General features: G+C 44.4%; 1 protein-coding gene and 1 long non-coding RNA gene across 6 annotated transcripts in view; one reads left to right on the plus strand and one right to left on the minus strand.

Moving 5' to 3' along the window:
• CDC25C (cell division cycle 25C) overlaps nt 1–21,111 on the plus strand; it is a 58,119-nt gene that overhangs the window by 1,961 nt on the left and 35,047 nt on the right. The window contains exons 1-8 of one of the 4 annotated variants that reach the window (XM_033181091.1): nt 3,912–4,140; nt 4,510–4,742; nt 6,073–6,167; nt 7,191–7,236; nt 9,634–9,667; nt 9,778–9,867; nt 11,497–11,595; nt 18,289–18,444. In XM_033181091.1, coding sequence (XP_033036982.1) covers nt 4,549–4,742; nt 6,073–6,167; nt 7,191–7,236; nt 9,634–9,667; nt 9,778–9,867; nt 11,497–11,595; nt 18,289–18,444 — 714 coding nt within the window. In that variant the 5' untranslated portion in view covers nt 3,912–4,140; nt 4,510–4,548. Of the gene's footprint in view, nt 1–3,911; nt 4,141–4,509; nt 4,743–6,072; nt 6,168–7,190; nt 7,237–9,633; nt 9,668–9,777; nt 9,868–11,496; nt 11,596–18,288; nt 18,445–21,111 lie in introns of those variants that run through there. The other 3 variants (XM_033181092.1, XM_033181093.1, XM_033181094.1) reach the window with 3 other exon arrangements.
• On the minus strand, nt 472–3,860 carry LOC117065807. Of its 2 annotated transcripts, none has more exons than XR_004430045.1 (4): nt 3,767–3,860; nt 2,210–2,301; nt 1,995–2,099; nt 472–698 (listed from the first exon to the last, which is right to left on the minus strand). It is a non-coding gene; the product is annotated as an uncharacterized LOC117065807 (long non-coding RNA). The 2 variants fall into 2 exon arrangements; XR_004430046.1 differs by lacking the exon at nt 472–698 and adding an exon at nt 805–994.

Here is a 21,111-nt window from a genome sequence, read left to right on the forward strand (position 1 = left end):
CCACACTTGGACTACATACTTTGATATATATTCTCATTTTTTCTTACAATCGTCAAATGAAACAAAACCTTCTCTTTGACAAATGAAACAGCCCAAGAGGTTAAGTGACTGTCCACATGGTAGGCAAAGGTACTATCAAAAAGCAGTCTAAAAGCCCTTGCTTTTCACCACTAAGCTGTTCCTCTTTTTATTATTAACCAAGCTTACTAATTAAATGGTTGAGTTAAAAGTAGGCATTGGCTCATTTGCAAAACATTGAAATAAACTGAGACCCAAAACAAAACAAAAACAACAACAAAAAACCTTGCAAGTCAAGTTTCAGGCCTCATTTCAAAGGAAGGTTACATCCCCTTTCATCATCTATGAAATCATCTATGTTGCCTCCCAGTGCAGCCCAACAGTCCTACCCATAATTAAATCTCCTTATTCCACTTTTAGTTCCCAAGGATTTTTTATCATGTCCTGCTCTTTTTCCCTGCTGCCCCCTTTTTATTCTTTTGTTCTTGAGCCACTGCTTTGAACTGCATCTTAATTGTGCCCTCACGGGCCAAACCCCATCTGTAACCCTGCTCCAATGGGTTTCAGCAAAGGATACTCTCCATCCATATTCTGAAGGTTCCAGGGCCTGGAGCCAGTCATCCAGGAGGTCATCCAAAGGAGTGGAATCCATTGGCTCTAAGAGACTCTCCATTCCCTGCCTAGGAAGGAACAGCCAAGTGGGAGGAACATGCACTCGATTCAGACTTTCCCTTTTCACACAGTGAAAGCTAAACCTCTGCAAAGTGGGGAGAAGTAGGGCTAGGCCTACCAGTCATAAAAAGAACCAGGAATAGAAAACACATCCCTCAGCCTTTCTGCCCTGCAGAGGCTGGCTGGAGGGTCCCAGGAATGTAGGGCTCTTCTCCACTGCCTGATATGGGCATCCCAGGAGTGATGGCTGAACCTCCCGTTCTTGTTTGGTGTTTCAGGGTGAAGCCCAGGCTGCCGCAGTGCCCTGGCCACAACAAGTATGGGTCAGACTGAGGTCAAGGTGAAGGAACACAGCTCACTGCTTATCACAGTGAATCAAGAGCCTAGATAGGGATTCCCCAAGGATGACACAGGATCAATGCCCTCAATCCAACAGAAAAAGTAAATCTTCAAATCAGATTAAACACCAAACTTCCCACCTCCCTAATATTGTTTCTTCTGGGAAGGATAACTTAGATATATTCCAACACCCTCAGAAATCAAGATATAAAAGACAATATTTGACTTCCCTTTTAAAATAATTCTACCATTTCACAGTTTGTATGTATGCATGTAAACTTACATGTAATTAGCTAAGTATGTTGCAATTAGCTAAGCCAGCTGGAATCATGAGGAGATAGTAAAAATGTTTGGTAGGAAAACAATCTCATTAGGAAATGTAGAGCTTTTAAGAGTTTTGTTGGCCAGGCATGGTGGCTTATGCCTATTAACTCCAGCACTTTGGGAGGCCGAGGCAGGTGGATCACCTGAGGTCAGGAGTTTGAGACGAGCCTGGCCAACATGGTGAAACCCTGTCTCAACTAAAAATACAAAAATCAACTGGGCGTGGTGGTGGGCACCTGTAGTCCCAGCTATTTGGGAGGCTGAGGCAGGAGAATCGCTTGAACCCGGGAGACAGAGGTTGCAGTGGGCCAAGATCGCACCACTGTACTCCAGCCTGGGAGAGAGTGAGACTCTGTCTCAAAACAAAAAAACAACCCCCCCCCAAAAAAAAAACACTCTTAAGGGCTACGTATATAACTTCTATTTGAGAAAAGTCTCAGAAACTTATTTTTGGGCTAGATTTTTAGAGAATTTGTTTTAGGAATGCTGCAACTTTGTCAGAGTGCTCAGATTCTAGTATATTTCTATCACCTGACATTGAACTAAAGCCACTTGGTTGACTAGTATATTTCTATCACCTGACATTGAACTAAAGCCACTTGGTTGACATCTTTGTTGTGACCACCCACAACTGCACTTACTTGAGGACCTGGTGCAGAAAGCACTGGTAGCCAGGTGTGCACTTGCCATAATCTATCTGCTTTTGCCACCGCTGGAGAATAACTTCATCTGTCTCTACTTCCCACCTGCAGGGAAGTATACAGTTTCCCACAAAGTGTGATTATACTGTAGTCATCAAAGCAGATAACAACTCATCCCACACTCCCTTAATCCCCAGCCTGATTTTCAAACTCACCTGGCATAGCAAGGCTCTGTGCTAACTTCCACACTCACTGTATCCTAGAGGACCAAGACTCTTCACACATCTCCTTTCTGGCGAAGCAGTTTCTATAGATGAAAAGGGTATTAGGATAAAAACCAGCTGGCTACACTGTGCCTCTCAGCCACTACCACCACCAGAATCCTGACATCAGACACAAGTTGCATTTTGACTTTTGTTTCTCAAAGCTTGATCTGCAAGCTGTCTGCATGGGTAGCACCAGGGGGCCTTGATAATGACCCCACTTTAGACCTATTGAATTATCGTTTCTGGAGCCTACATGTTAAAGAGCTTCCAAGGTTATTTTGAACATTTTTATTATGGAAATTTTTCAAATATACACTGAAGTAAGGAGTATGGGGTAACACCTTACCGCTCAAAGTATGGTCCTAGGACCAGCTACCTCACCATCAGCTGGGGGCTTGTTAGACGGGCAGAATCTCAGGCCGCAACCACAATCCAGACCCCCCGAATCAGAATCTGCATTTAACAGGTCCTCAGGTGGTTAGTGTGCAAATTAAACATTGAGATGCACAGATATGATGGACCTTCCTGCCCCCTATCACTCAACACTCAGGGTCAATCTTGTATCATCAATACCCTCCCCCAGCACAGGATTATTTAAAAGCAAATCCCTAACATTAGGAATGTCTTTTTGTTTCACTCTAATGCCCAGGCTGGAGTGCAGTGACACAACCTCCGTCTCCCGGGTTCAAGCAATTATCATGCCTCAGCCTCCCAAGTAGCTGGGATTACAGGTGAGTGCCACCACACCCAGCTGATTTTTGTATTTTTAGTAGAGACGGGGTTTCATCATGTTGACCAGGCTGGTTTTGAACCCCTGACCTCATGTAATCCACCCACCTCGGCCTCCCAAAGTGGTGGGATTACAGGTGTGAGCCACCACGCCCGGCCAGTAATTTCTAAATATCACCTCGTCAATGTTCACATTTCCATTAATAACCAATTTTTGAGGTCCTCTGGATTGCGATAAGGATTATACCAAGATGATTTAATTCCTCCACTTTCCCCGCAACGGAATTTCTTTTTACCTACGTAAACTAGCGTCTCTGAGATGCTGCACACTAAAAGAAACACCAAACAAAGAAAGCTCTTGGAAGGGGCTAATGCCTCTCAGCATAAACACACACACCTGTCTCCCCCCAACACCTGCCACACGGGCAGCAAACGCTCCATCTCCCGTGGAAGGCCAGCAAAACTCAGAAGAAAACGTCCGCGAAAACGGCACGAGAAAGAAGCAAGGAAAATGAAACGCTTACAACACCCTCTACCTAAAAGAATCTCTCCTAGTGTTATCCTAGCGAATGGTCATTACTAGTAAGGCGCGATTTAAATCTCCCGGGGTTCTTGGGGCTGAGGAAAAGAAGAAAATAGAAAGGGTGTGGCGATTGGTGAGAGGGAGAGCCAATGATGCGGCAGGCTCCCCGTGAGGCGGAGCTTACCCCGCAGCCTGCCTAACGCTGGTGGGCCAATCACTATCCTGCTCTGGCTATGGGGCGGGGCAAGTCTTACCACTTCCAGAGCAAGCATACGCCGGGTAATGTGCGAGCCCAACGATAGGCCGTGAGGGTCTGGGCGCGCGCGCGCGGAGATTGGCTGACGCAGCTTAGAGGCGAGCGGGGATAGGTTACTGGGCGGGCGGAAGGTTTGAATGGTCAACGCTTGCGGCTGTTGAGATTCTTGCTCGGAGGCTATAACTTTGGCCTTCTGCGCGGGGAAGACGCTGAGTCCGACGTTGGCCTACCCAGTCGGGAGGCAGAGTTGCAGTCTGGTTAACTGCCTCCTTTCCCCCAGATTTTCTTTCATTCTGCTCGAGTCTTCGCCTGTGTCCGATCCCTATCCACTTTCCCTCCTCTTGTAGGCAAGCCTCAGACTCCAGGCTTGAGGTAAGTCCGCAGCCGTCTCCGCCACGGAATCACAGAGACCCAGTTGTCCCCTTAGGGTCCAGTCGGCCCACACAAACAGAGATTGGGAGGGCCGAATGGGCACTGTCGCGAGTTACGACCTGGGTTCTTTCTGGTCAGGAGTCTCGAGCTGTGTGGCGTGGAACAAGTCAAGACTCTCTCTTCATTCCATCTTTAAGGTCCTAAGGTTGCCTCTCGTCGGTGAATTCAGGTTCTAACCTGGAGCCAGGCTGTGAATCATCCTTCGGGAATGCCCCTCTTCCAATGCTGATCCGCCTGGCTGGAAAGGGTGGAGTTTGGGAAAGCTGAGGGAACTGTGACGTACCGATATAGATGACGTTTTCCTCCTAGCTAGGTTTATGTTTTTCTCCTGGTGAGAATTCGAAGACCATGTCTACGGAACTCTTCTCATCCACCAGAGAGGAAGGAAGCTCTGGCTCAGGACCCAGTTTTAGGTCTAATCAAAGGAAAATGTTAAACCTGCTCCTGGAGAGAGACACTTCCTTTACTGTCTGTCCAGATGTCCCTAGCACTCCTGTGGGCAAATTTATTGGTGATTCTGCAAACCTAAGCATTTTGTCTGGGTAAATATACTTTTATTTTTACACTTTATTGCTTTTGCTATTTCCAAACAATTGGGTTTGTTTGTTGGTTTGTTTTCAGTTATCCTGGCTCAAAGGTCAGGGTTTAAGTCTCAGCTCTCCCCTTGACTGTGTAACCCTTTTGAGTTCTTTTCTGTGGCAAGAAATTATAGTCTCAGCCAGGCGAGTTGGCTCATGCCTGTAATCTCCGCACTTTGGGAGGCTTAAGGAGGGCGGATCGCTTGAGTCCAGGAGTTCAAGACCAACCTGGGCAACATGGCAAGACCCCGTCTCTACAAGAAATAGTAAAAATTAGCTGAGTGTGGTGAGGTGTGCCTATAGTCCCAGCTACTCGGGAGGCTGAGGTGGCAGGATTGCTTGAGCCCGGGAGCTGGAGGCTGCAGTTAGCCAAGATCGCCTCACTGCACTTCAGTTTGGGAAACAGAGTGAGACTCTATCTCAAAAAGAAAAGACAAGACAAGAAATAAATAATAATCTCTTCCTATCTTACTAGGATCTTGTGAGAGTCAAATGATGTGGTATCTGGGAAAAGTCTTTGAAAACTGCTGCATTACGAGTCGGTCACTTTATTAGTATTAATATTAGCGTTATTGCAGTTGTACTTTGAATTCTGATCATACCATGTCTCAACTAGCAAACGAAGAGAAGTAGTACCTGAGAAAAACTAGGGACTCCAGGGAGAAATCAAGCCTGTGTTCATGGTGCTCAGGACAGGGAATGTGGAGTCAAGATCCTCCTTGGCCAATAAACTCTGGGCCTCAAAAAAAAAAAAAAGTATCTGTTTCAATATGTTGGTAAGGAAAAAATGAGGTACAGATTATGGTAGTGGGAGACTTTTCTCAGCCCAGTCTGAGATATTTCCAAAAAGCAATTAGATTTATTTGGACACTGTTCAGATAATCTGATAGTCATTAAGGGATGTTTCAAATGAAGAGGATTGGCCGGGCGCTGTGGCTCACACCTGTAATCCCAGCACTTTGGGAGGCCGAGGTGGGCGGATCACCTGAGGTTAGGAGTTCATGACCAGCCTGGCTGACATGGTGAAGCCCCATCTCTACTACAAATAGCTGGGCATGGTGGCAGGTGCCTGTGATCCCAGCTATTTGGGAGGCTGAGGCAGGAGAATCGCTTGAACCCGGGAGGCGGAGGTTGCAGTGAGCCAAGATTGTGCCACTGCACTCGAGCCAGGGAGACAAAGCAAGACTCCATCGCAAAAAAAAAAAAAAAAAAAAGAAAGAGGATGACATGATCTTTGACTTTTAAGGATATAACAATCTAATGGAAATTTCGATGTACTATTATGTCTCAACAGAGGAACCCCAAAACGTTGCCTCGATCTTTCGAATCTTAGCAGTGGGGAGATAACTGCCACTCAGTTTACCACTTCTGCAGACCCTGATGAAACTGGTAGGGAGAAGGGAGATAAAGGCCTCGAAGGGAAGAATAACTTTTAAGGGAGAAAACAGGGAAGTAGGATAGAGACAGAAGGTGGTGAAAGTATGAAAAGAGTCTGCCTAGAGAGATGGAATTTTGTGGGTAACTAGAGAATTTTTGAGAATGATTAAGCCAATGGGAAGAGAAAGATAATAACACTAATAGGAGCTACTTTGCATTTGGAAATGTTAGACAAGTAGGAACATATTTTGTTGACTGATTAATGGTGGGAATGAAAGTATAGTCATTAGGATATGAGAAGTTTTGTGCCTTAGTCTAATCTCAGCAGAGGCAAAGAAACCAGCATAAAGAAATATGTTGTCGGCCAGGTGCAGTGGTTCATGTCTGTAATCCTGACACTTTGGGAGGCCAAGGTGGGCAGATCATGAGGTCAAGAGATCGAGACCATCCTGGCCAACATGGTGAAACCCCATCTCTACTAAAAAAACAAAAATTAGCTTGGCGTGGTGGCACGTGCCTGTAGTCCCAGCTATTCGGGAGGCGGAGGCAGGAGAATCGGTTGAACCCAGGAGGCGGAGGTTGCAGTGAGCCGAGATAGCACCAGTGCACTCCCGCCTGCCGACAGAGCGAGACTGCGTCTCAAAGAAAAAGAAATACGTTGTCAACTAATTCTTATATGTTTTATATAAAATATTCCAAAAGGAATATTTCATAAGTTAACCTTCCAGAATTCTAATTTCAGATTTTCTGAGTGATAACCTTTCTTTTCTACTCATAAAAAAATAAAAACAACTCCATAGGTAGCAAAGTGCAGTGTTTCCCAGCACTTCTTCTTTCAGTGACACATATAAAACCTTAAGTTTCTGTGAAATTGTACCTTGTACTGTGAAATGGGTATCAATAGAGAGGCTTTGTTTTCAAAAGCTCAGTCCTTGAAATTAATATGGCTTACTGGTAATGAAGAAAATCTGAAGGAAAAACAGGATGCATGGACACAAATAACTCCTTTTACTGATTCTTTATATTTGATTGCAGGTCACCTGGATTCTTCAGGACTTCAGGAAGTGCATTTAGCTGGGATGTAAGTTCTGTTGCTAAATGAACCCCATGCAAAAGCTTTTTAGCACTGGTCATAGAGATTTTATCCTGTGCAGACTCTGCAGAGTGCAAAACCTTTCATATTGGGTATAAGTGGGCTTTGAGGCCTAGTTCCTTACCTTGAACAGTTTCTAAGTTTTCCAGATCTAAATAGTGTTGTGAAAATGAAGGCTATTCATTTTAACTATCATAATCAGAAGTATCTATAAGGAAATCAAGGAAAATGGTATACTACACTTATATAGGCTTTTATTTGAATGTGAAAAGTGCTGTATCTTAGTAATTCAAAGTACAGAGTGGCCGGGCGCGGTGGCTTACATCTGTAGTAATCCCAGCACTTTGGGAGGCCAAGGCAGGCGGATCAGTTGAGGTCAGGAGTTCAAGACCAACCTGCCCATCATGCAGAAACCCCGTCTGTATTAAAAATACAAAAATTAGCCGGGTGTGGTGGCACATGCCTGTAATCGCAGCTGCTTGGGAGGTTGAGGTAGGAGAATTGCTTGAGCCCGGGAGGCGGAGGTTGCAGTGAGTAGAGACCACACCACTGCCCTCCAGCCTGGGTGACAGAGCGAGACTGCGTCTTAAAAAGAAAAAAGAAAGTACAGAGTGTAGGCTCTGGAATAAGTGTCTGGATTCCTGGCTTACTACTTCATTCACCAGTTGTGAATTCTGACAAGTTTTGTGACTTCACTCTGACAAGTTTTTTTAACTTCATTAGACCTTAATTTTTTTTATTTGTAACATGGAGACAATAATAGCACTTCTCATAAAGTAGCTATTGTAAGGATTAAATAAACTGTGTATCTAACACATACCAAGCATTTTATTTATGTATTTATTTTTATTTTTGAGATGGAGTCTGGCTCTGTTGCCAAGGATGGAGTGCAGTGGCGCCATCTTGACTCACTGCAACCTCTGCCTCCCTGGGTTCAAGCGATTCAAGCGATTCTCCTGCCTCAGCTTCCTGAGTAGCTGGGATTACAGGCGTCCGCCACCATGCCTGGCTAATTTTTGTATTTTTAGTAGAGACGAGGTTTCACCATGTTGGCCAGGCTGGTCTTGAACTCCTGACCTCAAGTGATCAGCAACCCCCTCAGCCTCCAAAAGTGCTGGGATTACAGATGGGAGTCACCGGGCCGGCCTGAATTGCTTTAAATGCTCTAACCCAGATAGATAATGAAATCCATAGAGGGAGGATAGAAATTTATATATAAATATATTATATATATTATATATATGTATATATATATACATATATATACAGGCATACGCCACGACGCCCAGCTAATTTTTGTATTTTTTTCTTTTCTTTTTTTTTTTTTTTTTTTGAGACGGAGTCTTGCTCTGTCGCCCAGGCTGGAGTGCAGTGACCGGATCTCAGCTCACTGCAAGCTCCGCCTCCCGGGTTCACGCCATTCTCCTCCCTCAGCCTCCCGAGTAGCTGGGACTACAGGCGCCCGCCACCTCGCCTGGCTAGTTTTTTGTATTTTTAATAGAGACGGGGTTTCACCATGTTAGTCAGGATGGTCTCGATCTCTTGACCTCGTGATCTGCCCTCCTCGGCCTCCCAAAGTGCTGGGATTACAAGCGTGACCCCCCACGCTGGACTTTTTTTTTTTCTTTTTTCTTTTTTTTTTTGAGACGGAGTTGTGCTCTTGTTGCCCAGGCTTGAGTGCAGTGGCACGATCTCGGTTCACCACAACCTCCCCCTCCCGGATTCAAGAGCAGGAGAATTAAAGGTATGCGCCACCATACCTGAGAACCACGCCCAGCTAATTTTGTATTTTTAGTAGAGAGGCGGGTTTCTTTGTGTTGGTCAGGCTAGTCGCGAACTCCCAACCTCAGGTGATCCGCCCGCCTCAGCCTCTCAAAGTGCTGGGATTACAGGCGTGAGCTACCACGCCCGGCCAGAAATTAAATTTTTTAAAAGGTGGCGGGCACCTGTAGTCCCAGCTACTCGGGAGACTGAGATGGGAGAATGGCGTGAACCCGGGAAGCGGGGCTTGCAGTGAGCGAGATCCTGCCACTGCACTCCAGCTTGGGTGACAGAACCAGACTGTCTCAAAAAAACAAACAAAAAAATCAGCCCCAATACACTGTGCTGGAAAATTAGTAAATTGTATAAAACTCGTTCATCTTTGGTACATGTTTATTTATATGGTTATACAGGCAAAATGAGGGTCTTATCCCCAAGATATCACTTGAGTCTTGATATTTACCACAGAGAATACCCTATGTATTGTTGTTGGAAGAGACATATCAACTGGGAATAGGGCTCCTAGAATGAAATTTTTAAAATGTTGGGATGCACCAAATCCACTGAAGAATAATCAAACAGTATTTGGGGCTAACCTGACAGGCAGTTTGTTTTAATCTGCAGGAATCATCACCAGCACCTAATGAAATGTAGCCCAGTGAGTAGCCTCTCTTTTTTGGGTTTGGGTTTGCTTTTCAGGTGGGAGGCAGAGGGTTTCCATTGCACCTGTGACTTGATGCGGGACGGTCTCAGCAAACTCTTTTTTAGGCACAGCTTCTTTGTAGCACTCCGAATGGTTTGGACCCTGGCCATAGAAAGAGAGATGCAATGTGTAGCTCATCTGCAAATAAAGAAAATGTGAGTGTTTAATGGAAACCTAGATATATTGGCAGTTTTATTTTTTTGAGTGAAGAAACTTGTTGGTATCATAGTGAGACATAGAACTGTTTATACCTCGTATGCTAGACAAGCAAACTGTATTACTATAGGGGAGAAAATTTGTTTGTTTTTGTTTTTTCTTATTAAAGTTTGGCCCTAGGTCAGACACCCAGCTCCAAGTTCTCCACAGTAGGTCATCATTATTTCTCATGTTCAGTTGATCATTTTGAGGATAAAAATTATCCTTACTATAGTGTAAGGGATTTAGGAGTTTTGTTTGTAGGGTTAACTTGGATAACTTGTTCACAGATTTTTTTTTCCACCACTTTACATGCAAGTGTAGATTTATTAATTTCTTATTTCCCCCTTAGTCTGGCTTTTAATTTTAAGCCCTTATTCCGAGGAAGCCATGGTACTTTTTATCTAAACCTTAGGTCATCCTTCGTTCCAAGTTAAAACTAGCCTCTTCAGAACCACCTAATCACTAAGATAATTCTGTATCTAATCCCTTCAACTAATCCTCTTTTCTAGACATCTTTTTTTCTTCCCTGCCTCCCATCCATTTCCCCAGATCATTACCCATAAAAGATAGCTGCTGTTCTTTTCTTACATTGACTTAAGATAGACTCATGTTTTTGGCTGTTCTAATCAGTTTTTTCTTGATTTAATACTGTCCTTCTAATCTCCATTTATAATCACTTTTTATTCGTTTATTTTTGAAACTGAGTCTCACTCTGTTGCCCAGGCTGGAGTGCAGTGGCACGATCTCGGCTCATTACAACCTCTGCCTCCCAGGTTCAAGCGATTCTTGTGCCTCAACCTGCCAAATAGCTGGGACTGTAGGCACATGCCACCACGGCCCGGCTAATTTTTATATTTTTAATAGAGATGGGCTTTTGCCTTATTGGCCAAGCAGGTCTCCTGACCTCAAGTGATCCGCCCACCTCGGCCTCTCAAAAGGCTGAGATTACAGGTATGAGCCACTGCCTGGCCTATAATCACTGTTTTTTTTTTTTTTTTTTTTGTGAGAGAGAGTTGCTCTTGTACCCCAGGGTGGAGTGCAATGGTGCAATCTTGGCTCACTGCGACCTCTGCCTCCTGGGTTCAAGCGATTTTCCTGCCTCAGCCTCCTGAATAGCTGGGATTATAGGCGTGTGCCACCACACCCGGCTAATTTTTGTATTTTTAGTAGTGACAGTGTGTCACCAAATTGGCCAGGCTGGCCTCGAACTCCTGACCTGTGATGATCTACCCACCTCAGCCTCCCAAAGTACTGAGATTACAGGTGTGAGCCATCACGCCCGGCCAATAATCACTTTTTAAAATCTCACTGTCCCCTCCCCAGGCAGGGTCCCTATCCTTACCCCATTCCTTTTACTTGTGACCAAAAATTAGTATCTTCCAAAGCAAATCTGCATGCCTTATATCAAATCCACATCATAATTTGCATCTTCAAATGCAAGGTTATATAGGGTCAAGATATAGGGTCAACTTTGATTACATGAAATGTGTTTTGTGAGGGTTATTCATGGCTTCATCAGATGAAATGTTTTTATCAGGGCCAGCTGACACTTCTCTTCCCCAACTAATACAGTTTTTCTTATGCAGGAAAACGGCACTTTGAAGCCCTTGGAGTGTCAGGCACCCAGGAACCTGAGGTTTCAAAAGAGACCAGGGGAACCTTATGTGTCTCCTCTTTCTCTGCTGGTAAGTCATTGAACATCATTATTAAGGATCAGTTGAAGTGTTATAGGCTACAGGATGGCAGCTCTGGATTTATGAACCTTTGAATTTTTCTAAACCGGCATCATCAAGCCAAATTTAGGTGAGAAAAAGGGGGTTGGAGAAATAAAGTTTGAGCAGGAAAAGAGAGGAACAATATGTCCTATGATCTTCTTGTTTAAGTTTAAGGAGGAAAAAATATGACTTGGGCTTTTTTTTTTTTTTTTTTTTGAGATGGAGTCTTGCTCTGTTGCCCAAGCTGGAGTACAATGGCACGATCTCTGCAACCTTCTGCCTCCCAGGTTCAAGTGATTCTCCTGCCTCAGCCTCCCAAGTAGCTGGGATCATAGGTGCCCACCACCGTGCCTGGCTAATTTTTGTATTTTTAGTAGAGATGGGGTTTCACCATGTTAGCCAGGCTGGTTCCTAACTCCTGACCTCAGGTGATCCACCCACCTCAGCCTCCCAAAGTGCTGGGATTACAGGTGTGAGCCACTGCGCCTGGCCAAGCTTCTTTTTTTCTTCTACTTTATTCTTTAAAGATTGCTTTTTTATTTTTATTTTTTTAAACACAAGGTCTTGCTATGTTGCCCAGGCTAGACTCAAACTCTTGGGCTCAAGCAATCTTACCACTTTGGCCTATTGGGTAGCTAGGACTACAGGCACACGGATCTGTGCCTAGCTCTGGATGCTTTTCTCTAATAAATGGACCCTAATTTATAAAAGGACTTCCATACTGTTAGATACTTAGTGGTATCCAAATTTTCCTTTTACAAATAATGCTATAATGTAAGTTCTCAAAGTTCTCAAGTGCAAATATTTGACTGCATTTTGGATTTTTCTCTTCAGTGCTGGAGTGAAGGTATATATATACACTTTTTTTTTATTTTTTTTTTTTGAGATGAAGTCTCTGTCTGTTGCCCAGGCTGGAGTGCAGTGGTAAAATGTCAGCTCACTACAACCTCCACCTCCCAAGTTCAGGCAATTCTCCTGCCTCAGGGTCCCGAGTAGCTGGGACTGCAGGTGTGTTCCACCATACCCAGCTAATTGTTGTATTTTTAGTAGAGATGAGATTTCACCACATTGGCCAAGCTGGTCTTCGAACTCCTGATGCCAAGCAGTCTGCTTGCCTTAGCCTCCCAAAGTGCTGGGATTGCAGGTGTGAGTGAGCCACTGCATCTGTCTTAGGTATAAATTTTTAATCTGCTCATCTTGTCAGTATGACATAAAGTTTTTATTTTATTTATATATATTTTTTAAGATTGATTCTTGCTCTGTCACAAGGCTGGAGTGCAGTGGTGTGATCTCAGCTTACTGAAATATCTGCCTCTCGGGTTCAAGTGACTCTCTTGCCTCAGCCTCCTGAGTAGCTGGGATTATAGGTGCATGCCACCACATCCAGCTAATTTTTGTTTTTTTTTTTTTTTTTTTTTTTTGAGACGGAGTCTTGCTCTGTCTCCCGGGCTGGAGTGCAGTGGCCGGATCTCAGCTCACTGCAAGCTCCGCCTCCCGGGTTTATGCCATTCTCCTGCCTCAGCCTCCCGAGTAGCTGGGACTACAGGCGCCCGCCACCTCGCCCGGCTAGTTTTTTGTATTTTTTTTAGTAGAGACGGGGTTTCACCATGTTAGCCAGGATGGTCTCGATCTCCTGACCTCGTGATCCGCCCGTCTCGGCCTCCCAAAGTGCTGGGATTACAGGCTTGAGCCACCGCGCCCGGCCATTTTTGTATTTTTAGTAGAGACAGGGTTTCACCATGTTGACCAGGATGGTCTCGATCTCCTGACCTTGTAATCCGCCTACCTCTGCCTCCCAAAGTGCTGGGATTGAAGGTGTGAGCCACCGTGCCCGACAGTATCAATATTTTTAAAGTTTTTCTTTCTTTCTTTCTTTTTTGTTTTCTCCTCTCCCTAGAAATAGGGGTCTCACTGTGTTGCCTAGGCAAATCATGAACTCCTGTGCTCAAGCTTTAAGGTTTGATACTTTCTCTGATTTGTTTCTTAAAAAGTTTTAAGAATTTACATTTTCATTAGCAATCCATATCTCATAGAATTAATTAATGTATTTATTTATTTTGAGACAGAGTCTCACTCTGTCGCCCTGGGTGGAGTGCAGTGGCATGATCTCAGTTCACTGCAACCTTCGCCTCCCTGGTTCAAGCAATTCTCCTGCCTCAGCCTCCTGAATAGCTGGAACTACAGGCACACACTGTCACGCCCAGCTAATTTTTTATATTTCAGTAGAGATGGGGTTTCACCATCTTGCCCAGGCTGGTCTTGAACTTCTGAGCTCAGGCAATCCACTTGCCTCAGCCTCCCAAAGTGCTAGGATTACAGGTGTGAGCCACCCCGCCCAGCCTTCTCATGGAATTTTTTTTTTTTTTTTTTTTTTGAGATGGAGTCTTGCTCTATCGTCCAGGCTGGAGTGCAGTGGGACAATCTCAGCTCACTGCAACCTCCGCCTCCCGGGTTCAAGTGATTCTCCTGCCTCAGCCTCCTAAGCAGCTGGGACTACAGGTGCGTGCTACCACGCCCAGCTAATTTTTGTATTTTTAGTAAAGACGGGGTTTCACCATATTGGCCAGGCTGGTTTGAACTCCTGACCTTGTGATCCACCCACCTCGGCCTCCCAAAGTGCTGGGATTATAGGCATGAGCCACCACGCCCGGACTTCTCATGGAATTTTTTAAAAAATTACTTTCTGCTGAGCAGTCTAGGGTGGGGGAAAATGCTAATTAGGCCAGATGTTGTGGCTCATCCCTGTAATCCCAGCAGTCTGGGAGGCCAAGGCGAGAGGATTGCTTGAGTCCAGGAGTTTGAGTTCCCTAACTGGGGAACACAGCAAGACCACATCTCTACCACACCCCCATTCCCCCGCAAAAAAGGCTGGGACTTGGTGGTACATGTCTGTAGTCTCAGGTACTCTGGAGGCCAAGTTCAGTGAGTTATAATTGGGAGGATTGCTTAAGCACAGGAGTCTGAGGCTGCAGTCAGCTGAGATGGAGACTCAGTCTCAAATAAATAATACACATATAGATACGTACCTGATAAAATCATTTTATATTAAAAATAATTAGCAGTCCATGCATGGTGGTTCATGCCTGTAATCCCACCACGTTGGGAGGTTGAGGTGGGTAGATCACCTGAGGCCAGGAGTTTGAGACCAGCCTGGCCAACATGGCGAAACCCTGTCTCTACTAAAAATACAAAAATTAGCCAGACGTGGTGGCGCCTGGCTGAGAAACAAGAATGGCTTGAACCTGGGAGGTGGAGGTTGCAATGAGCTGAGATCACAGCACTTCACTTAGTGCAGTGACTGGACAGGTGACAAAGTGAGACTGTCTCAAAAAAAAAAGTAAAATAAATAAATAAATAAAATAAAAATAATTAGTAGTGGCCGCGTGCAGTGGCCCACACCTGTAATCCCAGCACTTTGGGAGGCTGAGGCAGGCTGATCACTTGAGGTCAGGAGTTCCAGACCAGCCTGGGCAACATGGTGAAACCCCATCTCTACTGAAAAAAAAATATGAAAATTAGCTGGAGCCGGGCACAGTGGCTCACGCCTGTAATCCCAGCACTTTGGGAGGCTGAGGTGGGTGGATCACAAGGTCAGGAGATCGAGACCATCCTGGCTAACACGGTGAAACCCCGTCTCTACTAAAATTACAAAAAAATTAACTGGGCGTGGTGGCTGGTGCCTGTAGTCCCAGCTGCTCGGGAGGCTGAAGCAGGAGAATGGTGTGAACCCGGGAGGCAGAGCTTGCAGTCAGCTGAGATTACGCCACTGCACTCCAGCCTGGGGGACAAGAGTGAGACTCCATCTCAAAAAATAAAATAAAATAATAATAATAATAATTAGTAGTGATTTCATAGGATTATTATCCATGCATATTTTCTCTAGTGTCTTTTGTGCACTTATAATACTGGGGTCTTAACTTACCCAGGCATTCACTTGCCTTTCATAGACCATGGACTCCAGAGATTTGGATTCTTATTTCTAATCTCAACCCTGAGGCAAAGCTATTTTAACATATTCTATCCTGCGAAGATAAAGCTGATCTTTTTTTTTTTTTTTGAGACACAGTCTTGCTCTGTCACCAGGCTGGAGTGCAGTGGTGCGATCTCAGCTCACTGCAACCTCCGCCTTCTGGGTTCAAGCAATTCTACTGCCTCAGCCTCCCGAGTAGCTGGGACTACAGGCATGCACCACCACACAAGGCTAATTTTTCATATTTTAGTATAGACAGGGTTTCACCATGTTGGCCAGGATGGTCTTGATCTCCTGACCTCGTGATCCATGCCCGGCCACTAAGTTGATCATGTTTTATTTAGGTTTTTGGTTTCTAGGATGGAAGACCTGGAGTATGTTCAATTATGGGATAGTCTTGTGTGTGATTTTTTTTTAATTGCAGTAAAATGTGCATAATATTTATAATTTTAACTATTTCTGACTGTGCAGTCTAGTGACAGTAAGTATATTAATAATGTGAGACTATCACCAGAACTCGTTTCCAGAATTTTTTCATTATTCAAAACAGAAGCTGTATAGCCTTAAGTGATAACTCTCCATCCCTGTTTCTGCCCAGCCGTTGATAACCTCTATTTTCTGTCTCAGTGAATTTGACTATTCTAGATACCTCATATGAGTAGAATAATATAATATTTTGTCCTTTTGTGTGTGTGTGTGAGGTCTCACTCTGTCACCTCTGCTGGAGTGCAGTGGCACAATCATAGCGCACTGTAGCCTCAAACTCCTGGGCTCTGATGATTCTCCTACCTCAGTGGCAAATGTGTGCCACTATGCCTGGCTAATTTTTTTTTTTTTTTTGAGATACAGTTTCACTCTGTCACCCAGGCTGGAGTGCACTGGTGCAATCTTGGCTCACTGCAACCTTTGTCTCCCAGGTTCAAGTGATTCTTGTGCTTCACCCTCCCTAGTAGCTGGGATTATAGGCGTGTGCTACCATGCCTGGTGAATTTTTTTGTATTTTTGGTAGAGACGGAGTTTCACCATGTTGGCCAGGCTGGTCATAAACTCCTGGCCTCATGTGATCTGCCCATCTCGACCTAATTTTTTTGTATATTTTGTAGAGACAGGGTTTTGCCATGTTGCCCAGGCTGGTCTCAAACTCCTGGGTTCAGGAGATCCATCTGCTTCAGCCTCCCATAGTGCTGGAGTTACAGGTGTGAGCCACTGCGTCCAGCCTATATTTCCATTCAGCATAATATCTTCAAAGTTCATCTATGTCATAGCATGTATTAGAATTTCATTTCTTTTGTATGTATATACCATATTTTGCTTATCCATTCATCTGTTGATGGACATTTTGAGTTGTTTCCAACCTTTTGGCCATTGTGAATAATGCTATGAACATAAGTGTACAAATATCTGCTTGAGTCCTTGCTTTTATTTAATTTAATTTATTTTTTTCCAAGATGGAGTCTTTGCCCTGTCGCCCAGGCTGGAGTGCAGTGGTGCAATCTCAGCTCACTGCAACTTCCATCTCCCCAGTTCAAGCAATTCTCCTGCCTCAGCCTCCCAAGTAGCTGGGATTACAAGCACGTGCTACCATGCCTGGCTAATTTTTGTGTTTTTAGTAGAGATGGGGTTTCAACATGTTGGCCAAGCTGCTCTCAAACTCCTGACCTCGTGATCCGCCCGCCTCGGCCTCCCAAAGTACTAGGATTATAAGTGTGAGCTGCCGCCCCTGGCCCCTGTTTTTAAATCTTTTGGGTATATGTTCAGAAGTAGAATTGCTTGATTATATGATAATTCTATGTTTAATTTTTTGAGGAACTAGCATGCTAGTATCCATAAAGTCCCTCTGCACCCTTTTACATTCCCACCAGCAATGCACAAACACTTGTTATTTCTTATAATGGCCATCCTAATGGGTATAAAGTAGTATTTCATTGCAATTTTGATATGCATTTCCATAATGATTACTTATCTTGAGCATCTTTTGATGTGCTTATGGGCCATTTGTATATCTTCTTTGGAGAAATGTCTATTCATGTCCCTTTTGATTTAGTTACTGTTTTTGTTACTGAGTTGTAGGAGTTCCTTATATATTCTGATATTAATCCCTCATCAAATATAAGACTTGCAAATATTTTCTCCCATTTTGTGGGTTGCCTTTTCATTCCCTTAATGGTGTTCTTTGATGCACAAAAGTTTTTCATTTTGATGAAGACCAATTTATCTATTTTTTTCTTTCGTTACCTGTGCTTTCAGTGGCATTATCCAAATCCAATGTCATGAATTTTTTCTCTTATGTTTTCTTCTAAGAGTTTTATAGGCCGGCGCGGTGGCTCAAGCCTGTAATCCCAGCACTTTGGGAGGCCGAGACGGGCGGATCACGAGGTCAGGAGATCGAGACCGTCCTGGCTAACACGGTGAAACCCCGTCTCTACTAAAAAATACAAAAAACTAGCCGGGCGAGGTGGCAGGCGCCTGTAGTCCCAGCTGCTTGGGAGGCTGAGGCAGGAGAATGGTGTGAACCCGGGAGGCAGAGCTTGCAGTGAGCTGAGATCCGGCCACTGCACTCCAGCCTGGGCGACAGAGCGAGACTCCGTCTCAAAAAAAAAAAAAAAAAAAAAAGAGTTTTATAGTTTTAGCTCTTATATTTAGGACTTTGATATATTTTGAATAGTTTTTAATGTTGTCAATATACTTGATAGGACAATGGAAACTTGGTGGACAGTGAAATGAAATATCTGGGCAGTCCTATTACTGCTATTCCAAAGTTGGATAAAAATCCAAACCTAGGAGAAGACCAGGCAGAAGAGATTTCAAATGAATTAATGGAATTTTCCCTGGAAGATCAAGAAGCAAAGGTAAAGTATTCTGTGATAGTATCTTTGCATTCTTCATATTCCTTCATTCTGTTAAAAGAAAAACTTGAGACAAATTAAACTTAGGAGAGTTTATTTGAGCAAAAAAATAACTAGTGAATCCAGCAACCCTCATAGCCAGAACATATTCAGTAAAACTCCAGTTTGCGGCCGGGCGCGGTGGCTCAAGCCTGTAATCCCAGCACTTTGGGAGGCCGAGGTGGGCGGATCACAAGGTCAGGAGATCGAGACCATCCTGACTAACACGGTGAAACCCCGTCTCAAAAAACTAGCCGGGCGAGGTGGCGGGCGCCTGTAGTCCCAGCTACTCGGGAGGCTGAGGCAGGAGAATGGCGTGAACCCGGGAGGCGGAGCTTGCAGTGAGCTGAGATCCGGCCACTGCACTCCAGCTTGGGCGACAGAGCGAGACTCCGTCTCAAAAAAAAAAAAAAAAAAAAAAAACTCCAGTTTGCCATGTGGTCAGGCAGTATTATGGACAGAAAATGGAAATGAAGTACAGAAAACAGAAGTGAGGTATAGAGACAGCCCAGTTGGTTACAGCCTTGAGTTTGCCTCATTTGAACATGGTTTAAACAGTTGATTGCTTGTGGTTCACTGAAGCTCAGCTCCTGTGCTTTCCTGAGACTCAGCTTTTTGATACAAAAGTATACTTCTAATTAGGCTTTCAGTTGAAGTACTAAGTTAGGTTGCAACTTGGTATGTAAAGACTCAAGTACAGAGGCATCCTCAGGCCAAATTTAGTTTAATTAACAATTCATTTTTTTTTTTTTTTTTTGAGACAGATTCTCGCTCTGTTGCCTAGGCTGGAGTGCAGTGGCGCCATCTTAGCTCACAGCAACCTCCTCTTCCCAGGTTCAAGCGATTCTCCCGCCTCAGCCACTCGAGTAGCACACCGCCACACCAGGGTAATTTTTAGTATTTTTAGTAGAGACAGGGTTTCACCATGTTGGCCAGGCTGGTCTTGAACTCCTGGCCTCAGGTGATCCACCCGCCTCAGCCTTCCAAAGTGCTGGGATTATAAGCGTGAGCCACCATGCCCAGCCAACAATTCATTCTTGAATAAACAATATTTTATGCCTAATACGTAGGAGTCACTTTACTAAATGCTAGAGCTACAGAGATCAAAAGATGTGATAACCTATCTTTATTTATTTATTTTTTGAGATGGAGTCTTGCTGTGTCACCTAGGCTGGAGTGCAGTGGTGTTATCTTGGCTCACTGCAACTTCTGTCTTCCCAGGTTTAAGCAGTTCTCTTGCCTCAGCCTCCCAAAGCACGCCACCATGCCTGGCTAATGTTTTATAATTTTAGTAGAGACGGGGTTTTGACATGTTGGCCAGACAGGTCTCAAACTCCTGACCTCAAGTGATCTGCCCGCCTTGGCCTCTCAAAGAGCTGGGATTACAGGCATGAGCCAATGTGCCTGGCCTAACCTATCTTTAGACTGTAGGGCTATCTGACTGATGGGTTATCAGGTTACTACAGGAATCTTCTTACTGCTGGTGAACAGGTTCCAGTCAATAGTTTGAGTGGATCACCATCAAAGTAATCTAGTGTAAGTAATGTCTCCAGGATAGTAGTAATATATAGAATATACCTAACATGACTTTTTAGGTATTTTATAATACAGTCTTTTGTTTCCTTTTATCTTTCCCATATCACCGATAGATATACCTGAAGCGTGTGGGTTATAGCCTAGATGCTGATATGCCAAAGATAGTTTCTGAGGCATTTAGCTTTTTTTTTTTTTTTTTTTGAGATAGGGTCTTGCTCTGCAGCCCAGGCTGGAGTACAGTGGCACAATTAAAGCTCACTGCAGCCTTAGTCTCCCCAGGCTCAGGCAGTCCTCCCACCTCGGCCTCTGAGTAGCTGGGACTATAGGCACATGCCACCATACCTGGCTAATTTTTTGTATTTTTTGTAGAGACGTGGTTTCACAGTGTTGCCCAGGCTAGTCTCAAACTCCTGGGCTCAAGTGATTCACACACCTTGGCCTCCCAAAGTGCTGGGATTACAGGCGTGAGCCACCATGCCAGGCCTGTATTTAGCATTTCTAAATCAACTTTGTTGCTTTGACACAGGTAGAGCTATGAGTTTGTCTTTAAAATTTATTCATTTCACAAGGCCAATATGGTATAGTGGAGTTAGAACAGTTGCATTCTAGTCCTCATGCTTTTATTTTTTTAATTATTTAATTAATTAGATAGAGTCTTGCTCTGCTCTATTACCCAGACTGGAGTGCAGTGTTGAACTCCTGGGCTCAAGCAATCCTCCCACCTCAGCCTCCTGAGTAGCTAGGACTATAGGTGCATACCACCATGCCCAGCTAATTTTAAAAATTTTTTGTAGAGATGGGGTCTTGGTGTGTTGCCCAAGCTGGTTTGGAACTCCTGGGGTCCAGCAATCCTCTTGCCTTTGTTGTGGGATCTTTAGGGTGTTGCTTTTCTGGCTAGAAACCTCTGTGGCCAGTGGTGCCTTTGCCTGAGTTCTTGTCCTGCATTGAGGTACGCAGACAAGTGGAGGGTGAGCAAGACAAAGAGAAGCTCTATTGAGTGTTAGAACAGCTCAGAGGAGACTCACAGGGAGCAGCTCTTCTCTGTAGGCAGTCTGTCTTATCTGGTATTCAGCTCTCAGCAGAGAGGAGGCCCTG

This window comes from Trachypithecus francoisi, unplaced genomic scaffold (genome assembly GCF_009764315.1).
Source record: "Trachypithecus francoisi isolate TF-2019V2 unplaced genomic scaffold, Tfra_2.0 Lachesis_group2, whole genome shotgun sequence".
In the NCBI taxonomy this organism is placed as follows: Eukaryota; Metazoa; Chordata; class Mammalia; order Primates; family Cercopithecidae; genus Trachypithecus; species Trachypithecus francoisi.